Source organism: Colius striatus, chromosome 11 (genome assembly GCF_028858725.1).
Source record: "Colius striatus isolate bColStr4 chromosome 11, bColStr4.1.hap1, whole genome shotgun sequence".
Taxonomy (NCBI): Eukaryota; Metazoa; Chordata; class Aves; order Coliiformes; family Coliidae; genus Colius; species Colius striatus.
This window is the reverse complement of record NC_084769.1, coordinates 29,237,597-29,261,363: the sequence shown is the minus strand read 5'-3', so window position 1 is coordinate 29,261,363 and position 23,767 is coordinate 29,237,597. Positions and strand designations below refer to the sequence as shown.

Genomic DNA, 23,767 nt, shown 5'->3' with positions numbered 1-23,767 from the left:
AATAGGACATTTCAACAGCAATAGATGCTGGGATGCTTTTTGGCTTAAGAAAACATACTCTCACTTCACAAAAGAAAATTCCCACTAACAATAGACATTGTTCACAAACATCTGGATTTTCTCAATACTCTGGAGTAGGGAGTTGTGTATAAAACTTATCTAGTACTTATGTATTCCATTAAAATCTTATATTAATTACACATGAAAAAGAGAGATCACGAGACCCAAAATTATTTACTTTAATTATTATCCTGCATAGTCACTTCAGAAAAAGAATTTTCCGAATAAATTTTTCCTTTCAAAAACTCAATTGCATCTTCATTTGTCATTTCTTGAAACTTCTTGTTCAGGATCTGGAAGAAAGGAAAAGAAAAAGGTACATTAGTTCTTTTATCTTTATCAAAAAAACCAAGCGCTCAGTAATGAGAAGGCCATAGGGAGTCACTGTATTTTGAAAACGAGTCGACTTGGATCTTTCATTCTATCAAAAATCAAGGAAATGAGCCAAAGTCACATAGGTTTTTAAGGTTCTAAGCAATTCAGTGAATGGATTTAATTTTTTTTGGTACTATATTTATTTTGCTGATAATGGTAATTAGTAGCTTGTCTTTTAGAGTCCCTCTGTCCTTTCTTCCTAGGGATACTACCAGTATCTTCCAAATAAAGATGATACACAATTACCACTCTGGAGAAGGCTCACCATTCCCTGCAAGGCTTGTACTACCATACAAAGTACTCATCACCATGCTGGTAACATGACTGAAACACAGAAAATAATGGGACGCTTCTCACCAGAATTACATGGTAGCCCAGTTTATTCAGATGCCGCTTCTTCATCGCCAGCTTCCCTTGCGGGTGTGTTGTACCCAAACAGAAGGCAGACAGAGGAACAAAGAGAAAAGCCAATCTACAACCAAGAAGAGTAGACTCCATTGTACAAATGCAGAATAAGACAATGATTTGATGATGTCCTTTAACACAGTAGAATATACAGCTGTCTTCCTGGTAGGCAAAAGTACCAGGACTGCATAAGTTTCATTATCCTTGTCTTTCTCCAGACTTAAGTAATTTAGACTCCCTCTTCCTCCATGAGCTTCACACAAGTACCAGCATATACCCAAATAGCTATGTCAGAATTAAGTCCTTAGATCTCCACTTCTCCTACAATGAGAAGGAAATAGGTAATTCAAAATCCTACTATACTTTGACAGCTTCTGTATTTCCTTTGATCCTTTGCTCATATTCAGAATCAGTTAATTTGTGCCATAAAAACATACTTAGAAGGGTGAGGAAAGCTGAGTGTCTTGGAAGTCTGACAGTGATTCTCTGTTACACAGTCCACTATCTCACCTTTTCCCAAAAAGCAAAGTGTACAAAATATATTGCTGTGCAGTGACCCAGCACATAAATGTTAAGTATTATCCAATCCTACTTAAGCATTACTTAAATATGTCCCACTTCAGTTACTGAGAGGTCATTCTCCTAAACAAGATTAAATTAATCACCTAAAATGTGGATATGATCCTTTTAACTCAAATTCTATTCCAGTAGCTGAATTAATTGCCATAACATACCACTGGCAAGCACATTTTAGAGATTTAAGAGAATCATAGAATGGTAGGGGTTGGAAAAGATCTTTAGATATCTAGTCCAACCCCCCTGCTAAAAACAAGTCCACCTAGATAGATCAGGTCACACAGGAACGCTAACTGAATGCTTAACTTGACACACAAATACCTGGAATTTTAAACCATAATGTAGTGATTGTTTGGAAGGGATTTCAGTTCTACTCCAAAACTTGTATCCGTTACAACAGTATCAGATTGCTGTGATATTTTCTGTCACTTTCTCTGAAATGTTAAGTTTTGGTCTCTGTTAGAAGGCAGTGAGACAGATGAGTTGTTGGCATAGAAATTCTGTATATTTCAGTGACCACAATTAACAAGTTAGTTATCTACTTTGTTTCTGCAGATCTGTGAAGCAAAAAAGTAACCGGATGGAATACACAGAAACAAACCTAGTCTGCCAGAAAAAAAATAAAATGCAGTCAAAAGATACCTTTGAACACGTGAATTAGTTTGATCATCTGCTGCAGCTACTGGGAGCACCTTCTTTCTCTCTGAATCCATTCTGATTTCAAAATCTGAAAAGAAGCCAACAAAACATTTAACACTACAAGAGGTTACAGTTAATATTTGCGTCCAAACATAAACTGTTGAGATTGTTTTCAAATTCACAGCTCATTTTAAAGAGTTGACGCTGTCACTGCTCTGTTTCTAACTGCTGTTCTCTTTTCCTTACCTGCAACCAACATAAACAGCTACAGCTTGCACATCTCCAGAAAAAAATATAACCCCACATTTGTTTTTGGAAATGTAGATCAAAATCATAGACAGTTATATAGAAATCACAGGAGTGAAATCATAGTTTAAAGACACTAGTCTTGGTTGCAGTCTGTCGTGATTTTCCTCATTAGAAATATTTAGGAAGAAAATTATTACAAATACAGAAAAACCACAAAGCTGAGTGGCTGGCAAGAAAAATAAATATAAAAGAAATCTAATGTTATAAAATTAAACCTATCTAATGCTACAAAATTAATGTTATAAAAATAAACCTGTCAAAGAAGGAACCTGCCAATTGCTAAGTCAAAGCAGAACTCAAACTTTATCCAGACCTTCAGAGAAAAAGTCAGAGAAAAAAAGAAGGTTGCCATTTGGTTTTGTTTCTGATGTGATTTAGTACTAATATGTAAACTCTCTAAAACAGTTGGCCATGTTGGAATTATGCTTCTTGATGCTTAACAAAAAGTCCAAAGTAGTTTTGTAAATAAGAACAATCATTTGAATCAATTGATTTATATACTCTAATAGAAGTATTCAAGAAAGTAGATTCACCAATCAAGGACATAATTTGTTAAAAGGTTGTGTCTTCAAAGTGTTACACTTCTAATCATTTGCACTCTACACAATTTATTACCTACTTACGATTTCAAGGATTGTAAATCTACATTTAAAAGAATATGACAGTAATTTGGCTTCATACCAATATGATATTTATACGGCAGCTGAACATTTTGCCGAAACATGTTCTCATTTCCCAGAAGTTCTATTAGTGCCTCCCGAGCCTTTCTGAGATTAAGGGATACTGATGAGGATAAATTCTCAGTCAGCACAAATGCGGGCTTCATGAAGGAAGGGCTATCAAGTTCCATACATGCTTTCACATTGCGAAGCATCATTTCCTTTTGTTCTTTGTAAAGATCGTCTGAAAAAAAGATGCCAAAAAATATTACACCTGATGTAGCACCCCACTGAATTTTTCATTTTATTATCATTTATAGTCTGTTCTGGCAGAGGAAGTAAACTTCAATATAGGAATTCAAACCCAATTGTTTTTTCACTGAATATTATTGAGTATCTTTAATATATTGTTAAATATACACCATCAATTCAGTAATTATAACATTAAAGTCTATGCCTGGGACCTGCCCTTTTATCTAGTGTTCCCCCTCAGCTGTACACAGCTCTGTGCATGCTATTGGTTACCACAGGAGACTTAAGGAGAACATGGAATGAGAGAACACACATAGAACATGTTATAAAATGAAGGCAATTAGGCAGCTATTTATAAAACAAAGAGACAAAAGATTTGGCCATAATTTTGAAAGGACACTGTAACAGTGTTAAGCTGCACAGACTCCGGGCAGTTACAGTGTTGCTGCTTGCAGGTTCAGGCACAGCATGACAGGCTGTTTTGCTCTACACTGAATTTCTACTCCACTGAACCACTCTACTGCTGTAGATGATTGTATTGTGGAAATCAAATTCTACTGCAAACCATTACAAGTTCCTCATAGTAACTTAGTGCTGTAAAAAACCCCTTTTACTAATGATTCCAGGTACTAAAGTTGGTTTACAAAGGTTAAGACCTCCTGTAGTTTTAAAAACACCTGTCAAAGATAGAACCTCTGGTTCTTACACACTTCTGCCGTGTCCACGTACCTCATATTCACCTTTTGCCATCTGCACACCTACTATTAAGCTGTTGCCACCATAGGGCCCAAGACAATAAGCCTGATGCTCCAGTGCAGAAATAGGTGACTAGATCACCAGCACTACACTAGTTTTGTCTTGAGAACTTCAAATTGAATATTAGTCGTGTCTGCATTCTTTAATTTCTGCACTTTTAACACAGCTACAACAAATTATCTACAGAGGCAGACTATCCTTTTTACAAGAAGAACATGACAAAGTAAGGCCTGACCTGACAGCAGAAGTTCATCCCTGCTGTGCTTTTTCAGCAGCTCATCAAGTGCACGGTGAGGAAGATATCCTAAGATGCAAAGTGAATACACTGCCCTCAGTAGGTCTGTGTTGGAAATCTCAGGGAGGTACTTATTCAAGCAGCTATGAAGAGTCTCAAGAAACCTTTTGCAAAAGCAGAAGAAAAATATCTAAATACACAAAGAAGAGTATATAATACAGATTTCAGACAAAAAACACAAGATAGAAATCTTTACAATTTTGCATAATCATAGGTTGTACAATTTAACATTAGCTTTTGATTCTTCTTTGACCATACAGCTACCTAGCAACAGATTTAGTATCCTAGTCAGTCTAGAACAAAGGTCTCCATTTTCAATTACAAAGAAAATTGTCTATGTAGAAAAAGATGTGAAGAGACAAAGCAAATTTACCTTATAGATTAATAAAACAGGATTATGAACACTTTCACAACTGAAATAAAATTCTAGTTGCCATACATTACTCTATAATGGCTATATAATATATTATCAGGCATTCTAAACGAAAACATACAGATCCTTTTGGCCTCTGGGAACACAATTGAGTCGTGAATACACTCGGAGAACAATCAAAAGGTTTTTTAAGTTGAGGAACTCAGGGTCTTCTGTCACCTTCTCAGCAAAAGTATCCATCAGCTCACTAGGATGAAAGCCAAGTAGCTCGAAGACAGAAAGAAAAAGGATAATCTAAAAGAAAAGATATTTTTATAAGGTCAAGAAAGCCAGTGGATCCTACTTGTTGATGTCATAAAAGGCATTTTTAATGAAAGTAAATTTTTCAAGCTGTAACACCCCTTTTATTTCTTATTTCTTTAGTCATCAATAAATGCAAGAGCATTTAAAAAATTTAACTGTATCAATTTCATCAGTCTGGTATTCCTAAAAATCTCTTCTACAAAGATCAAACATAAACATGAAGAAAGTTAAGATGGAAAGCATCAGATATTCTACTAGTACCACTATACATTTATTTGGTCTGAAGCTCACCTGTTTTTTGTCCCAAAGGCAGACAGTAGAACCCACATAGTCTGCTAATGCTGAAAAGAGTTTTTCATTACGGTACTGGAGATGGTAACAAGCTTCCAGAATAAGAAGTAACTGCCGAAATGGAACATCATGGATATTCTCTGCAACAAAAGAGCATGTCACCATATCATCTGAGGGAGTAATAACGAGGTGGGTCTAAAGCTGCTGATTAATCAGATACTAACACATGATGAAAATTGCTTTTTTTCCCATTTGGTTTTACAAAATGGCAAGAAATCACAAAAATGAATCTATGTCTAAAAAGCACTAAAGCTGTCTAGCACTGAAGCATCAGCATATGTCAAACTGGAAAACATGAAACCACAACATAACCTCCTGGCATATGGGTGTGGTGACACAGATTCAATGTCAAATGACAACAGACTCTGCCCAGGACTGCTGCTTGTGTCGCTACACAAGATGGAGCTACCCCTGAGATGAAAAAGATTAAGTACTGAAGAACAATGCTTTCTTTTGAACACCCCGTTTCATTTGCTGCAATGAGGAGCATAGATGTTAAAATAAGACAGTGACTGGGAGAGAAAAAGCACAATCACAGTAGTAGGATTAGCACTCATCAAAACTAGACTTTACCTTTTCCTCTGCCAGAGGACTCAATCGGATAGCAGGAAAATAACTGAATTTAACTCCCCTGAGTTATTAAGAATAACAGTTATTTTCCAGGCTCACCACAGAACTTTGTTACCTCATTTCTTGAAGTGCTGATAACTGTGACTGAAGACAATGAGAGCTATGCATCAAATACAGTGATTTGTAATGTGAGGTATTCGTAAGAAAACCAGGCAAATGGCATCTCATATTACTTGGCACTTTTTACTTTAACCTCTCTCTTCTGCGTAATTAGAAAATGAGTATCACCACTGAGTTGCTCCCTTGCTGTTGTAAAAACTAACTCAATAAGTAACTGTGAAGTACACAGTCATTACAATTCTTGATGAGTCCCTAGACATGGGAGAAGGGGCTACCTTCTCAAGTGCCCCAGCAACAGCATAGAACGGGGAAAACCTGATGGAGAATTCTTTTGTCCCATGGGCCCCAAAGCATGCCTCTCCCTCCTCTTCCTAGTCCATCTCTAGCCTCTGATACGGGTCATTTCTATAAAGAAATTCATCACTCTGTCTGCAGAGCATCATTTGCACAATGTGCAGCATGTAAGTCCTAAGAACACAGACTAAAAAAATGCAAAAAAAGTACTAAGTAGCTGCTCACTGTTTATGCCATCAAGCCTGTGTACTGTGAGTGGGGAAAGTCCTATGGGAGAAGCCAGTACGTGTAATTAAAGACCATGTCCTAACACATACGAACAACCAGGACAAATAAAGGCTCCTGGTTCATTTATGTGAAAATGCTGTTCTGCTATCTTAATGTTTTTTTTCAAACACAAATTCACATGTATTTTAAGTGTGAATCAGTACATACTGACCACATATACTTAAGAGACACAAACATACGGAGAGTTGAAAGCATTAGCTTTCTTTTCATTATTTTCTGGGGTGCAGTATGAGGTCAGTTATTAAGCAGCATTCAATAATTAAATAAAGTTAATTGGGGAAACACTATGTTCCCTTTATCAACTAATCACAGTAAGCCACCAATCCATCCTGTAACATGTCCAATTCCAGTTGAGATTTGGTTTAACAGTTTATTTGAAATCTCTTTTTTCTTGCTAGACTTCAATTCTTTTTCCTAAATTCTGTATACAGAAAAAGGCAAATAAAATGTGTAAATCAGGTATATGTTAAGAAGGGCAGAGACAACAAGTACTATTCGCCTTCATTAGTGATCATTAATTTTCTGTCTTGCTGCTTGTCAAATGGCTCCACATTATTACAATATCTGTAAAACAAAGATGTTTCCTGAGTTTTAAAGGAAATCAGAAAAGGGAGATGAGACAATAATTAAGAAGAATTTGGTATAAGGAAGGGAAATTTAATTTTTTCTTACCCTGGATCATTTTACTGCAGGCATTCAGGATTGGAACAGAACAATAATTCATAGCAACAAGAGCCAAAAACATACGCAGAGCATTCGGGAAAGTCAGATGGTCTATCTCCTTCAAAACTGCCATCTAAAGTAAATTAGAGTTTATTACATTCGTCATTCTTCACAGCTTTCTGGTAAAGGCATTTTCACCAAAATCTTCCCAAATTCCTTACCCTATTCAGCCTTGTATGAAAGAAAAAGGAGTAACAAACAGCAAAAGCATAAAATACTCTCAGTTCACACAATGACAGCAGATCAAGCATACTAGAGTCACATGACTATGGAAGTCCCCAGCAATTTGCCTTTATATGGGTTTCTTTGGAAGAAAGAAATCTTAATAAAGCTTATTTCCAAATACTATAAATGCATATCTTCTACGAACTCTTAACAAAGTAGCAGAAATTCAGCTGGCACAGTTGGCTTATTTAATAGTACTACAGTTATTGCTGTGGATACATGTGAAAACCATAAGCCTTGGAGAAGAGGAAACTGAGAGGTGATCTCATTAAAGTTTACAAATACATAAAGGGCAGGTGTCAGAAGGATGGAGCCAGGCTCTTCTCAATGATATCCAGTGATAGGACAAGGGGCAATGGGTACAAACTAGAACAGAAGAGGTTCCAAAGAAACACAAGGAAGAATTTCTTCACTGTGAGGGTGACAGAGCGCGGGAGCAGGCTGCCCAGATGGGTTGTGGAGCCTCTCCTGGGGACATTCAAAACCCACGTGGACGAGTTCCTGTGTGACCTACTCTAGGTGGTCCTACTCTGGCAGGGGGTTGGACTAGATGATCTTTTGAGATCCCTTCCAACCCTTGAGATTCTGTGTTTCTGTGAAAGTGCACATCAAGTGCCATTACATTTAACACACTCAGCTACAAATATGGACCGAGGCACAGAAGGGTCAGTTCTGATGCCACAAAAGACTTTCTTTATCCAATCAGTAATCTGATTGATACAAATTACAGTAAAAATGAGACTACAAAGTATACTAGTTATTACAGTACAGTCATGCATATCACAGGTTAAATACAAAATGTGTCAACACAGTATGAAAAATAGCACCCTGTACACTAAGAAAATGAAAAGCTCTCTTCAGGTACCAAGCAGAAACACTACTCTCCTCTCAGTTCCATATTCCTCCACATCTTCACCCAGTTTCTCATCATCTTGTAAAAAGTGGCACCTTGCTCAAGGTTTTATGATTTATGTAAATCTAACACATTGCACAAGCCCCCAACATTGCTCTGTTCTTGCCCAGTTTCCCATCAGTGGTAACTTCCCTCACTTCCTCATGAACGCTATTACAAACTCTGACCTCAGAGCTCTTTGGCTATGTGATGAAAACACTAGCAGGCCTTGTTTGAAAGGTTCCAAGAAGTGTCTTTAAATCGGGGAATGAAGCCCAGTACATCCTGCCAGAAAACCTTCAGCTTGCTCCCAGCCACTGTAGTTCCCAGGGGACCTTTCAGATATACAGAAAGATGAGTCCAAGAGCTAGGGGAGCTCTCCTGCCATTTTGCTCCCATCAGTCCTTTAGCCTCATACCAGTATTGGACATAGTCTTAGCACAGACTGGTTTTCTGTCTTGTCATCTTCCAGCCACAGGTTGAGCAAGCCAATTGGGGAACAGCCTGTAAGTACTTCAGTGAAATATCATGTGGCCAAACAAAACAATAGGTGAGGGCATTGCTATTTTACTGCCTCGAGTACTTTTGTTCCATCTCTGTTGCTTTCTGCCCCCTTTCATGCTGGGATATTTCCCGTCCTGCAGACACAGCTGCAGTACTATTCATATAGCAAACACACTTAACCTTTCAATATTTTTTCTTTGAATGTCTGGAAAGAACAATATACAATTTATAAACAATGCAGGCTTCCACTGGCTTTGTGGAAGTAAATATGAGACTTCAACTGAATTTACCTCTAACTTCTTCTTCAGAAAGACTGGAGCATCTTTTCCCACACATTTAATCAAGTTTTGCAGTATAAAGATGTCTCTGATGCTTGGAATGCGCTGTTCCACTAGTAACCTGATGAACAAACACAGACAAGGCCTTGAACTATAGAGAGTAACTGTTTAACAGAGTTTTCCCCATTTCAGCAGAAACCAGTAGATATCCCTGGTACTCCCAAGGTAAAGCGGTAATTCCCTGCTCCTCCCCCACCTCCTTTTTTGCAAGGGTGGCATAATTCTACATGATGTAGCTGCAGTACAAATATTTTGCATGTGGAAACAATTATACATGCTTTCTTAATATTATCCTGATAGATGAGTGTTGTTGCTGACACAGTAACAGCAGAAGCACCTGACCAAACCAAACATGTGACTGCAAACCTGAGAGTGGTTAAGCATTAATGAATTATCACTTTTCTAAAGAAGAAACAAAAACCCACAGCACATTTTTATCATAGAATCATCTATGCGCAGGCAAGCTCTGAAACATGTAGGAAACTCGGGGACAGACACTGACAGCAACTTGATGCAAGTGAGAGAAAAAACCAAACAAGCAGTGCTGTGGGCTGCAAGAACACAAGAGGGATCATCAGCACAAGATGAAGAAGATCCACATTCCCAAGCTCAGAAGGCATGTTGCAATTGTTATGACTGAATCACCCTTCCATATACCTGCACAGACACAAAAGCACAAAGTGTCACTTTCTGAGGCGCTGCATTGCTCTGAAATTCATCCCTGCAGATGCGGCGTCCTGCAAATGGGCAAGAGCTCCAGACATCAAGACAGAGAAGGAGCTGTAGCCAGATCTCCGGCTTCCTTCCTACCAACAAGAACTGCGTGCCTGAGCTTCCAGGAGAATCTGTTTATTGCATATCACTAACACATCCAGTTTCTCAAAGGAGGACCTGACAGGACCAAAAGTACTAATTCATAGCAAGTTTTGTGAAAGCCTCAGTTAAAAAAAATCTGGGAGTGAGCAGATTGGTTACCCACATAAATCTCATTGGCCCAGAAAAAAAAAATCACTACAGCCAAAGAAGTTATTCCAATGAAGCATTACACAGAAGGCCTTGCTGATGCAAGGATAAAGTATAAGCTTGTCTTCATATTAATTAAATTCAATTAAAATTTTTGTTGGCTGTTAAACAGCATTTTTCATCACAACACATCAAAATACTTCACAAACCAGGCCAGTCTTATTACCTCCTCCCTACATACGCATAAAACAGAGGCATAGATGAAGTCACTTGATCAACATCAGAAAAAAATCACAGTGGTGGAGCTGCAGTCAGCATATCAATTGCCTCCAGAGCAATCTAGCACCCTATGCCACTGGAAGCCTTTGTGCTAGCTGTTAAGTGATGACTGAAGTCTTAAAACCACAACATGTCTTTTATGCCCAGACATTCCCTCCATGATGTCTAAAAGACACACATTCAAACAGCATTTAAATATGAAGAACACATGAAAGATATATTTTTCTCACTGTAATCCAGCTTGAAGAGCGCTCACATTCTTGTCTTTGTCCATCCCGGATAAAGTGGTTGCCAAAACTGAGACACATCGGTTATCAAACTGATTGAGCTTCTCCTGTAAAGTTTTCACAACATCAGAGATTACTTCAGACCCGTAAATGTTTCAGAAAAGAAAAACTAACCACTCTTAATCTGACACCAGTTATCTTCTCTTCCCTCCCCTCAATTAATAAGCTTTAACTCCACAGAGAGCCACAAAGTCTCACAGAAGTCAAATTTAGTTGATTTGAAAAGGGTAATGATTTCTGAGAGTTCTCTCTGTTAAATCTGTCTGAAATCAGGCAGTTGTTTCAAAACCAAAGGAAATTAGAAGTACAAATGCACTATGGGAGTCCTGCTTCCACTGAACATCAGATTAAACCAGGAACACAACCTAACTCTCTCTGATGTTGCACACTCTCCCAGAATTTCATACCAAACTTAGGAGAAGAGGGATTTGGATACTTACTTGGCACACTCTCACTAAAGTCTGGACTAGGCGAGTGTTCTGAGGAACACCTAGGTTCACCACGGCATGCAGATTGAACACCAAGTCGCCCCGTGTCATTCTTCTGGAGTCCTGTAGCAGCTGCTGACAAAGCTTGACAAAAGCTGGGTGCTCGAAGATCAGCTGCTTCTCGTAACGCTGCTGGTCTTCAGACAGGTTTTTGAAGAGCTTCCATACTTTAGTTAAACAGTTTGTGAAGTGCTTAGAGGTAACAGCAGACTCAGAAGCCAAGTCCAGTACATCGCAAGGACAGGTACATTTCTGGAGGCTATTAAAGAATGGTTCACTATGATCCATTACAGGCTTCATTTTGAAGCTCCCAGAATCATCCAATTTTTCAAGTTCCAAGGAGCGTTGGGAAGCCTGTTCACTCACTAAATCCTCTGTACTCTTCTCTGGTTGCATTTCAGCACCTGTGCTAAAAACATCTGTCCTCTGAGATAGAAATCGAAGGGATGATCCATGCAGACAAGGATGAATGTTTAATTTCCTGAACTTCACATTTTCCAGGGGATTCCAGTATCTGCCAATCCATAAAATGTGTTTTCTTGTTGCGCTCGAAGACTTGGGAGTGAGCACAGAACTGCACCTATGCATGCTTCTAACACTACTTAACAAAAAACTTATCTTATTATTCATTTTTGCTAATGTCTCATGAATAGACTTGAAATGTCAATTCAAAGTAAGAGATTCAATTAAATTCTACCCAAGGAAACAGTCCCAGAGAAAACGCATAAAATCATTAATCTGTAAAAACAATTGAAAAGTTATGGTTAACACAGTTAGAATTCAAGTTTTAATTGTTAAATCTATTCACATCTTTAATGGAAGGGGAAAAATCCCAAACTGGAATAAGGTCCCTGGAACATGATTTGCAGAGGGACTTTTACTGGGACACCTATGTTTTATTCAAACGTCTCAACACAAGACTGACTGACTCTGTCTTTTTTCCACATTGCTTTTTCAACTGAAAACTATGCCGGGAGCAGGAGTCTTTTCCTAACTCCCGTTTCTCCAAGCAGATACGTCTCCTGACGGCTCCTCGGTGGGCCACCGCCAGCCTTCAGCCCTGGTTAGCGGAATCCCATCTGTCTGCGGTCACCAACCCTCCCTCCCAGACGGAAGCCTGTCCCAGCCTCCCTGCTTGGGACACGGGCGAGACGCTTGCCCGGTGGCCAGGGCACACCAGTGGGAAAGACGCCCAGGGCCAGAGGCACCAGACGGGACAAAGCCTCTGGGGTTCGGGATTGCTTTCTGCAGGCTCTGTGAACGCTGCCCAGGGGAAGACTGGACCCGCGTAGGCCCGCGGCCTGGCGCCAAAGGGACACAAGCCTTTCGGCGGCTCCGCACCGGCTCGGAACACCCGGGCTCAACGGCGGGGGAACCTGGCGAGCCAGGCTTGGCCGGGCGCCTCAGCCACGCTGGAAAAGGCCGCGCCGGTAAGCGCCGGGTAGCGCAACAGCCCCCCGCTTCCCGGAAGCCGTTACCTTGCACGCGGCGCCGCCATAATCCCCGCGCGCTCTCGGGCGGCCTCGCGAGAGGGACGGCGCGGGCCGAGGGACAAACGGCGTTAGCGCCGCTCGTTGCTGCGAGGAGGTGGCAGCGGCTGCTGGCCTGAGGCAGCGCGGCATGGCCAAGCTGGTGCTGGCGGGTGAGGCTTTCCGCGCGCGGCCTCCCATGAGGGCCATGTCGGGACGGCATGGTCGCCCGGCCAGCCCCTAGTCAGCCTCCAGAGAGCATCCTCTCTCGGCTGCTGTCCTCCTTCCCTCCGGGATGGGTCCTCACTCCCTGGAACGCTGTCTGAAGAGGCGCTCCTTCCTTTGCCGTCTAATATTGTCTTGTTAGTTTCTTGGAACTCACGGGATGCTGGTTACATAAGACTCAGTTAAACGTCTGGCCTGTGAAGTCCTTATCTATCAATGTCACAAAATCGTCCTTTTGTGGTGTTGTTACTGTGTTTACAGGTAAGGCAAACTGCCCTTATTATGCCAAAGCTGAACTCCTGGCTGACTATCTCCAGGCTAACTTGCCAGACTTCAGAGTTCACAAGATCACTCAGCACCCTGACAAATGGGAGGTAAGGGATTGTAAGTCAAGTTATTGGTGCATGTCCCAGTCCTCTACAAAGCAACAAATATGCTTATTTGTAGCTTGTCTCTTCTCCTAATGTAGTAGCATTTTAGTATGTGGGTACAGGTGCTGCAGGAGCAGCTTTGGCTATGAGAGCCAGATGGGAAAGATTTGAATGCTGCAAGAGACTGGCATTCTTGTGAGTCTTACCACAAAAGATGGGCATAAAATGTGAGACAGCCTAAAGCTGTCTTTTGTCAGCAAGAAGTTCAAGTTTTTAAGTTTTTTTTATTATGTATAAATGGCTGCTCAGACTTTTGCACATTGTGAATGCGTATGCCTTCAGATTTGTTACTTGTCAAGAGAGTTTCTGGCATTCAAGGGCTTTGCATTACAATGGAAGTATGAAATTAAGTCTCACGTATTTGTTTACAATATGGATTGTGATATCCCTGAACAGGATTCCAGTTGAATTTTGGAATTTATTGGATGAATAAGAGCAAGCAAACAGCGCTGGGTGCGCTGAGAGCCTCTGCTCTATCAGGACGCACACCCGTCACATCCCGAGTTCGCATTAAGTAGGGTAGGCCTTATGCGTATTCATGACTTTTCCTCGAAGGGGCTGAAAAATGTTAATCATTTCTGGGAAGGGGTCCTCTCCTTCTCGCGCATACTTTGTTCCATCTTGGGGGTCTTTTTCACCCTCTTTAGGTGGTCGTTGGAGGAAGTCAGTAGTCTTCCTCACGGTGTCCCCCAGGCGACCTCTGTGTGTATATCTCAGCAAAACTTGTTCAAGCTAATCTCCCCAAAATATCTGCCAAGCTGCTGTTACAAGAAGCAGAAACATCCTCCTTATCAAAACCTGGTTCAAGCTAGTCTTCCAAGACACCTGTCAAGTTGCCGTTATGAAAAGCAAGAACAAGTTACACAAGAACAAATAAAGCTACCAAAAATTATCATCCATATTTATTGATCCACATTGACACGAATCAAGGGAACACATTTCACATGGATGGACCTTTCTGAGTAATTTTACTGTAGACATGTAGCCATGTCTATGCTGTAGTTCCTATAAGGAACTGAAAAAAATGAAATATTACTTCATGAGATAGATGGTACTATTATGTTTATTACCTCTGATATTTTGCTTGATGCCTCAGCCACGTAACTCAAACAATTGACCTCTGAAGCTTACTTACCTACCTTCTGTGGCTAAATAGAAATCCTCAGATTACTCACAACTTCACAGCATTGGTATCTTCAGTAACCCTAAGACAGTGTAACAAAATTGCAGTGGTCAAATGAAGCAAAAGTAAGACCTTTTGTTCTTTTACTGGGGTAGCGCGGTGCATCACCCTGCCTTTGTGTTGGTCTCCTGTTTTGTCCATACTGGTACTTAAGTTATGAAACACCTTGTAATTATATTTTCAGAGGAAATAATGTTTACAGCTGTAACATTGAGGTGTTATCAAATGGGAAAAAGTATTAAAGCCTTTTGTTGTGGGTGTTTATATTAGCAGTGGCTTCAGGACATTTGTGAATTGAATGGATGGGAACACAGACAGTCTCCTATCATTTGGAGAGAACTATTGGACCGTGGAGGGAAGGGGCTGCTTCTGGGAGGAGTTAATGATTTTCTGGAATATGCTCAGGTAATGAGCTGCCTTTAATACTGTAAACCCATATTTTACATTTTTTTTAGAACCTTGTTCTTTATTCCTCATCAAGTATAAAATAAAGCTATCCTTTCTAATGTTACCTTGATGGGGGTTGGATTGTCATTTGATTAGAGGTCACCCTTTTTGTTCTTAGCAGTATTATGCCATCACCTCAATGACGTTGAGTGAGGAAATGTTAGACATTGCTGAGGAGAGCCTGCAGGCGCATATTGACATTGAAAAAGAGGAGGAAGAGTGTAAAGGTCTTATCAAGCCTTTGCAGGTCTGGATCACTAGGTGAGAATACAAAGAATATCTGGGAAGTTTCACTCAGCTTCAGAAGAATGCACTGTTCCTGTCACATATTACAGGTGTAACCATCTAAAGTTACACAGAAATTCCTGCAATTTGCTGGTTTGAATTAGGTTCTGTGCTCCTCATTGTGAGCATTCAGTATATAATTAGAAATTATTTTTACTTTTGTTACATTTTTCACCAGTTTAAGTGAGGGATGTAAATAGGCAAGATTTAGACCCCAGGTCACCCAAGGGAAAAGCAAGTATTTACAAAATAATCTGGGAGTTTTGTAGTACAACAATCTTGCACTAAACATGTTTGGAATGTTTTAAACAAGTAAAGACTCTCTTGCAGTTCTAGCCTTAGAAATTACTGTATTTCTGGTAATCCTAACAGAGCACCTTAAAAAAACTGTGGTTCTTTAAAGACACCAGTTTTTAAGTGACAATATTGACTGAAACATAGGATAGAAAAACATACATGAAAGGGGAATTCAACTCTTTTAATTTCCAACTTGTTAAAATGAAAGATAGAGCCATGAAAGATCCAAGGTAATGATCTGTTTAAACATAATCAAATATAAGAGAAGGGTATTTATTATGTAACACTTCCAAACAAGCAGTGGTTAGTTGTCAACTGTATTTTTTCTATATCTTCTTATCAGTGCATCATCTCCAATTTGTTATCAGCTGATCCCTCTGTTGGCAAATGGAGAAGTGTTTGGGATGACCACAGAAATCAGTATCCATTTGCTTGACACTGACCAGTTTAAGGAAGTTCTTTGCAGTATTGTAATGGAAGCTGAAGACATGGTGTTCCCACTCCTCCGCAGTATTTCAGAGCACACTGAAACAGATGAAGCTTTTACTCAGGCTGATATTGTTATTATTCTTGATGATGTCCTCTTAAACCCTGAAGTCCAGTCTGTTGAGAACTGCATCAGAGAAGTGAGTGAGATCTGTGAAGTGTATGCTCCCCTGATTGAGAAGAATGCCAAACGCGAGGTCAGAGTAATTTCATCGGGGAAAACCTTCGTAAACCTGAAAGCGATGATGATTATGACATGTGGCCCATCCATTAAGCCTGAAAATGTCATTGCCGTTGCGACGTCCTGGGAAAGTGCAGCTAAAGCCATGCTGGCCAGGAAGCTGAATGTGAGTGCAGCAGGTGAATATTTATGTGTTCTGGTAGCATTTGGGGAATCCAGTGGAAGGACAGCTTTGAGAGTACATCCTTGATTGCAGTTGATGTGTGTACAGAAATGCAAGCACAGCAGTGCACCCGCTGCATTGCACAGCTGTACAAAGTGCCAGGATGGGACTAGCAGATGCAGCTGTTCTCTGTGCTTACTGCTACCTGGAAAATGTGCCTGATCCCATGAATGGCAATTCTTTTGCTAACTCTTGTATGCAGCTCTGCCATTCTGGTGTGTATTTGATGCTGGAAATGCACTAGAAAGGACTGAGCTGTGTTGCTGATCAGGAACTAGGACTTCAAGATTGCATTTGCACTCTGCAGTGCATTGTTATTTTGGAGACTCACAAACTAGTTGTGAACATACAGCTGTGCAGATAATGACAGTATAGCAGAACTGTGTTGTAGTATTATTTCAGGGTTAATTAGCTTTTTTTTTTGTGATCATTTGTTGTAGCTTGATTGTATTTGCATGGTTCTGCACTTCATAGTGAAGGTGTATTCCAACAGCCTGCTCAGCATAAGGGTTCTTTCAATGTTGCAGGAGTAGAAACTGGTCATCACTGACAAGTCTAGATGTTTTGGAACCTAATATAATGGAAAAATAAGTTAACAGACTGAATAGCCTGTCAGCAGGTTATTTGAGAAATTCCTTTTGCACCAAAGCAGGTAGATTTTTTTTTAACATTATTTTTTACTGTTAGGCATTCTGTATTTTTGTGCACAGGATTTTAAAAGGTGTGTTGCTCAGTGTTTTAATATAATTTCATTTGTTTTTTAACAGCTAAGTATTTACCAGATTTTGTTTATTTTATACAATAGCATGGTATGAGTTGAAGTTCTTTTTTCAGCTTGGGATGATGTTCCATATGTTATGAAGAACTTTGTTGCGTTTTTCAGATAAAATCATTTCTGCTATCAAGGCAAGACTCTGAGTTGAAGAACGCTTAATCTTAAAATGCTCTTCTGAAAGTCATTTAGTCCAGTCTACATTGTGAAAGTATTTGTCTATATCTTCATTAATCTATGTATTTTCCTCGTTACAGGAGTTAAAGACGTGGTTGTTTGGGGCAATATTACTGGCTGTAACTATATTGATTTGTCGCACGCAAAACTTTATGGATATGACTGTGCTATTTGGGGCCCAGCTAGTTTTCCACGTCCTTTGTTGAATATGATTTATGATAGGTACAGTACAGTTTGATTTTTTTTTTTAAAGCAAAACTAAATGCTTTTAATCCATGTTTATCTGAACTGTGTAGTAAACATCAAGAAAGGTTTTTCAAGATTTGTCTCTGCTGACTAGTGCTGTACTTAAAGGAATGTTCAAGTTGACATAGTCTGTAAATAGTTCCTGGTGCTATCCATTGTTCCGATTCTCCTACCTACTTCATTTATAACTAATAGTCCTACATATTAAACGTGTTTCTCTTCTATCATGTCGTGAAGACCCTAAAAAATGTAATGAAAGTCTGGATAGTGACTTAGATGTCTAGTATGCATGAAGAAATTTTGAAATAATACTAAATATATATCTGCATCTTGAAGTACCTGAATTCCATTGAACATACGGCCTGAACACACTAGTTTTGTCAGTTTCCCAAAACAGACATTTTGTTAACATATTGAAAAAGAATACCTGGCAGCTAGATAGCGTCTTGTTTGAAAAGTAGCACAGAAAAGATGAGTGCAGTGGGAGAGCAGCAGACGTGACATAGACTCAAGCCTGACTACATGGAGCTGCCACTCTGGTCGAAACCTAGGATTTACTGGTCAGCAGACATTTGTTTTGTTTTATACTTGTATTGTGCCTAGCACAGGGGAATTGTGGTTCATGACTAGGTTGTTACATAAGACATACATATAAATAATAATAAAGGTTATCACCTGAGTAAATTATCTAACTTTCATAGATAAGTAGTGCTTTTTATTACTTTTTAAGCCACTTTTTGTTAGGTTTGAATAAATTTTGTCTGTTTTCTTCCTTCCAGTTCTTTTTTCTTCTAGAAATCTGTTCTTCCCGCAATCGCCTTATTTTATTCTTCCTTCTTTTTTTCTTTTTTTTTGTTTGTTTGGTTTGTTTTTTGGGGTTTTTTGGGGGTTTTTTGTTGTTGTTGTTGTTGTTGTTGTTAGCAAATGGATCCATTCGGAATTTCTAGCTGCAGAGAGTTCACTGAGTTCCCGGGTCAACTGTTGTGGAGGAATGTTACCCGCTCATGCAGTAGCTACTGTACTGAGATACTGGTATCATGACTCTCCTCCTGGGGAGATCATTTCCATGGGAGTACTTACTAAAGGTAAACCTAGTTTTGCTTCACATATTCTCTTGTAGCTTTCCCCAATATGTATAATGTTATTTTCTAATTAAGATTTTTGACTTAAAAACTTGTAAAACAAATGATACAATGGCAGACTGAGAGTTTGCTTCAGCATAAGAAAATCTTATGTCGAACTCTTCCAAATCTAAGCAATTTTGCACTCTAGAGCTTGTAATTTGATGCTTACTTCTTACGAGCATCTCTTGGTTTAATATTGTCTTGTTGCAGATTGTCTCTTAGTTTTTTTAGTTTAAATGCTTTTCTAGTGTATGTATTTTCTGCAAGGACTCTTTACAGATCTTAGAACCTAAGCTATAAAAGCATGTTCTTTTTGTTTACTTATGTGGACTAATAAATAGAACGTTTCACAACAGCCATTTAGTCCTACTCCTGCAACACTGAAAGAATCCTTATGCTGTGCAGGCTGTTGGGGCACATCTTCATTATACAGTGCAGAATATGTACAGAATATGTTTGGATCATTTTTGCTGTCATCTTCAGGTGAATTTTGCATTCCGAAAGGACTTGTCTTCTCTATGCCAGCAAGGTTCCAGAATGGTAACTGGAAAGTCATGGCAGAGTTAGAAATCAGTGAAACGACCCAAGAAGTTCTGGGCCACTTAGCCCATGAGCTGATTCAGGTGATAATTTCTTGTATCTAGTAGTAATGCCCATTCTGCCACCTATGAGTATGTCACAATGTAACTTTGAATACCAAGTCCTTTACTCCAAATATGAAACATACAAACTGCACATATGAATGATAAATACTAGGTATTTCTAAGGTAGTATTTATATATTGAAATGAACAGACAACTGTTGTGTAGTCCAAAAAGGAGATGATAAAATAACTTTACCTATGTAAGTGTAGAATTTGCACCCCAAAGTTCTGCAGTCTTTGTGCAAGACAATATCAGGTTTAATTTGATGCTTCTACATTCTGTGATGCTGATGTTGATTTTGTACGTGTGATATTCAATGTAGTTCTGTGCCAGGAGACATGTTTTGGGATCCTCACAGGTGTGACTCTGCACGAGTGAAGGACAGATTTTACTACAATTACAGATTTTTCAGAATATGCAAAATCCATGAGTAGTAATTTTATCATAAACTTCTTGTCACTCAGTGAGACAAAAGTAATTTAATTTGACTAGATATTAAAATACTACAAATTCTGGTCTCAAATTCTACATTCTAGTCAGATTTTGTGAGCTTCAGTCATGCTAGTAACATGTAAGGATTATTTTATTTTAACATAGTTTGCACTAGAGTTTATCTTAATGAAAAAAATGAGTGATATTAAAACTGCTATTACTTTTTCAATTCAGGAAAAGCTCATTGCACTCAAGGAAAAAAAAGAAATGCATCCGTATGGAGCTGATAAAATCACTACTAAAAATTATTTGCATCAAGGTGAGTTTTTATCCCCATAAAAGATGAGATCACATTTAAAGTGATAATGTAAGTAATGGGTTCTTATAACTCTTTTGTTAAAAGTGGATATAAAATCCTTCAGGAAGGAATATGAATAACAAGTGCTTGTCCAATGTAACCTGACCATGCCCTGGGTCATGGTGATAGGAGAGGCAAGCCAACGTGATAGCAACATTGGTTTAATAAGTCTCTATCATGTCATTCAGAGACCATGAGCATAAAAGCTGAGCATAAATATTTAGTGTGACACATTTCATCTTAGATTGGTAATAAATATAAAACCTTTATAACCCAAGTAACCATTATTATAAAAATACTTTCACCATATATCCTACTGCATGTTTTTGAAGCTGTTCTTTACTACACTTTGCCATCTAGAAATAATGAGTTGAGTTTATAAGAGAAAAAATACTGTAAATTGCATCTCCAACTTCTAATTTTTCTGTTTGTTACAGTACCAAGCTGTATTTTTATTTTTATTGAGTATTTTTAAACTGTAACCCAGTTAAAAGAAGAAAAGGTTGGGGCATACAAAGACAGTAGGCCTGTTTTCTGTAGACAAGGCAATCTCATGTTAAGTGTCAGCCAGATCTGCCACTTAATCCAGTTACAGTAGATGAAAGATCTTGTAGAGATTCCTACATTATAAACTGCTTCACATTATAAACTGATTCCTACATTATAAACTGCTTCACAACATTTCACTTTGTTAGTGACACACCAGTTTGGTTATTTTTTAAATGCACAATAATATAAGAAATTTCAACTAAAAAGCTATAGAACTATTTCAATAACCTTTCCTGATATTTAAGAATGTGTGGGAAGGTCATAGGCTATATATGATACTACCATGGCAAAACTTCCCTAAATCCACAAATCTGCTTTTCCCATGCAGAATAAAAACCCCACGTTTTCTCCCAAGTCTTTCTGTGCTGCTTTTCATATCTATTTTGCATTTTGAGTTCTCTGTCCTCTTAAGATTATATAAGGGAAAGAAGAATCAAAATAAGAACAGATGAACTTTAAAGTGTGTCTTATGTTTTTTTTCTCACTTTTTCCCTATTCTTAGGTTCTGAAATCCCTGCACTTGCCCAGTGTTCTAGCCATTTATTTCTACTTTTAGGTCTTATAGGCCTTTTCCCTAAGTAGGTTTTTTTCCTTCCTTCCTTCCTTCACATTCTTTCCAGTACTTTTATATCAGCACTTACTGTACTATGAGCTGCTCTGCATTAAGGGCAGGCTGATGAATGGGGAAATTATTTGGAGCTTGATGCTCAGGGTCTTGTGTTTATCAATGCTCGTTTCTCAGGAAAAAGACAAGAAACAGACACAATTTTCTTGAAAAATGCAGGATTTAATTATTCCACCTATCATGACCTTCATTAACACAGCCAGGAGATATACAATCAGATAGGAGTGTCCTTCCCTGTCTGTTCTCTACCTTTATGGCACTACTGTTCTGCAAAGCTGTCCCATTGCTCTTGTGGCTGCTTTAAGCCCAAAGCCTTTCCACTCCTAGCAGCTAACTGCTTAGTTATGGCCTACTCTTTGTGACATTAGTATCAGGTGATGCATTATTAAAATATTACCAAAGTATCTTACCTACTTTTGCATGTCAAAGTAATTTAGGAGTTTGGGAAAGTTATGTGCTGTTTTTGCTTTTTTTACAGAGCTGGAAACCTTGTCTCCTGGCTCACTTTAGCCAGAGCTGTCTGGAGGAGAAAATGGTGAAAATTCTCATATTAAAGCAATGTTTCCTTTGCTCAAAAGTGCAACCTACAAAGAAAGGCTAAAGATTGTCATAGCTTTTGCAGTATCTTCCTCATAAAAAACCTGGAAACTGTAGGCAGAAAAATATTTCAAAGTGTGAATACAACATTCTTAATTTGGAGACCAAAGGAAAATTCCTACTGTCCTAGTGTGTCTAGGATTTCATTTATAACTTGTTTCTTCAGACCAATAAACTGTATACAAAAACATTGTTTAGTGTATAAAATGTTCATCTAATGACAATTTTGTGTAAGGTCGTCACACAGAGTAGCAGTTTTATAACTCAAAACTCTTGTTTCAGATGTAATGAAACACTGCATTTGTTTAAGGGTATATTCTCAGGCAAAATTGATTTTTAACACAAAAAATTAAGTGCATGCATATCCTTAATGACAAGATAACTTATGTCTCTGTGTCTTTTATTTTGTGGGTTTCATAGAGGCTACTCATATGTTTTAAGTCAAACAGGCAATTCATTATTTGTCTAAACAGGATTGTTGAGAAACCACTTTCACTTGCATGTCTTTAGTGTCTTAAAAGATGGAAACTATGTTAAATCAAAAAGTATCTTGTTATCTTTTTATCAGATGTGAGTCTTTAAAGCAAAATTCTAAGTTTCCTCTTCTTTGAATCAGAGATATATAGTTGAAATAAATTGATTCTTTCTGGTCCAGTGAAGGTTCCAACTCTGAAGAGGTGTAGACTTCTTTTTACATTAGTCCAGAAACTCTTTACCAGGTCTTCACTGCAACCCACTCCCCCTATTACTAAGCAAAAGCTGCTCCTTGCTAAACCAGAACAGAAATGAATATGGCAGAAGGCACATTCACATGGAAACTGTAGAGGCAGGTGTTGTAAAAAGTCTTGAAGAAAGTGATTAGGAATCATTAGTTTCATAAGAAAGTGGTCTTCAAGGAATTAATTTCTAGTAGTGTGTGCATAGAAGATTGCTGAGTCTCTGAGGAGCATCTGGAGGCAAATGTCTCAGAAGAGCTTAGCAGGGAAGGATGCTACCAGTAGTCTTTACAAACTTCTGGATTTGTTCCATTCCTTCTTCTCCAAGACAGTGTACATTTACACTTGTTTTTTTTTTTCTATATGGAGTAAGATTTGAATATTACTTTTTTTCTCAGAAATTGGAAGGAGATGTTTCTTGTATCCTAAGTTATCCTAATTAGATTTGCCTATTGACCTGCAGGGATATTCAGGTCTTTCCTGATGGAAGCATAATGGGATGGAAAGGTTTGTTTTCATAGGTCCTGCTTAGGAGAGAAAGAAAGAATAAAAATAATAGGAAAGCTAAAATATGGTAACATATGCAAAGTTGGTTACATTTGTAACACAGTAATTGACTTAGTCATCACCATGTTTGGGTTTTCTATAAGTAGTGAGTAATTTCTGATACATATTTTCTCACAAGTTCCTGAGAAATGCTATGTGTGCAGGATATTCATAGCATTGATGTGTCCTATTGCTTGGGTGTTAGAATAACTCTTGAAAAAAACTATGAAAAGAGGCTTTAAGAAAAATGTAGGTGTCTGTCTTAAAACTGTTACATATATCCTGCTTAAACCTTAGCATTTGTGTCTACTGAAGAGTGTGTAAGCTTTCTAGTTGGCCTAAACAATTCTTATTCTAGGATGTTATCACTAGGACTTACTATTTGTCCTCTGTGTAGTTGCACCAACTGTTTGTTACAGCATTACTATGT

The 23,767-nt window shown here is 38.6% G+C and overlaps 2 protein-coding genes across 4 annotated transcripts; one reads left to right on the top strand and one right to left on the bottom strand.

Annotated features, from left to right (window-relative positions):
• Positions 1 to 215: 215 nt before the first annotated feature.
• Positions 216 to 13,113, bottom strand: FASTKD2 (FAST kinase domains 2). The gene is made up of 12 exons (XM_062004849.1): positions 12,803 to 13,113; positions 11,277 to 12,062; positions 10,780 to 10,883; positions 9,260 to 9,368; positions 7,298 to 7,421; positions 5,294 to 5,433; positions 4,821 to 4,993; positions 4,267 to 4,430; positions 3,046 to 3,267; positions 2,059 to 2,143; positions 793 to 907; positions 216 to 353 (listed from the first exon to the last, which is right to left on the bottom strand). The coding sequence occupies exons 2-12, from the start codon at positions 11,952 to 11,954 to the stop codon at positions 240 to 242; spliced, it is 2,028 nt and encodes a 675-aa protein (XP_061860833.1). The 5' UTR covers positions 11,955 to 12,062; positions 12,803 to 13,113; the 3' UTR covers positions 216 to 239.
• Positions 12,654 to 22,596, top strand: MDH1B (malate dehydrogenase 1B). Of its 3 annotated transcripts, none has more exons than XM_062004853.1 (10): positions 12,654 to 12,754; positions 13,280 to 13,392; positions 14,903 to 15,037; positions 15,198 to 15,340; positions 16,005 to 16,507; positions 17,581 to 17,722; positions 18,668 to 18,831; positions 19,354 to 19,493; positions 20,181 to 20,265; positions 21,957 to 22,596. In XM_062004853.1, the coding sequence occupies exons 4-10, from the start codon at positions 15,219 to 15,221 to the stop codon at positions 21,986 to 21,988; spliced, it is 1,188 nt and encodes a 395-aa protein (XP_061860837.1). In that variant the 5' UTR covers positions 12,654 to 12,754; positions 13,280 to 13,392; positions 14,903 to 15,037; positions 15,198 to 15,218; the 3' UTR covers positions 21,989 to 22,596. The 3 variants fall into 3 exon arrangements, with proteins under 3 accessions (XP_061860837.1, XP_061860836.1, XP_061860834.1); XM_062004852.1 differs by lacking the exon at positions 12,654 to 12,754 and adding an exon at positions 12,852 to 12,966 and having other exon boundaries at positions 15,201 to 15,340; XM_062004850.1 differs by lacking the exon at positions 12,654 to 12,754 and adding an exon at positions 12,852 to 12,966.
• Positions 22,597 to 23,767: the final 1,171 nt, after the last annotated feature.

Bases quoted from the DNA above. Each gene is read 5' to 3' on its own strand.
- FASTKD2 (XM_062004849.1), bottom strand. From the start codon at position 11,954: ATGAATAATAAGATAAGTTTTTTGTTAAGTAGTGTTAGAAGCATGCAT. The intron at 10,884-11,276 runs GTAAGTATCCAA...AAAACTTTACAG, and splicing joins CTTTAGTGAGAGTGTGCCAA to GAGAAGCTCAATCAGTTTGA. The intron at 4,994-5,293 runs GTGAGCTTCAGA...CTTTTCTTTTAG, and splicing joins GCCTTTGGGACAAAAAACAG to ATTATCCTTTTTCTTTCTGT.
- MDH1B (XM_062004850.1), top strand. From the start codon at position 12,945: ATGGCCAAGCTGGTGCTGGCGG. The intron at 13,393-14,902 runs GTAAGGGATTGT...TGTTTATATTAG, and splicing joins AGCACCCTGACAAATGGGAG to CAGTGGCTTCAGGACATTTG. The intron at 20,266-21,956 runs GTGAGTTTTTAT...CTTTTTTTACAG, and splicing joins TAAAAATTATTTGCATCAAG to AGCTGGAAACCTTGTCTCCT.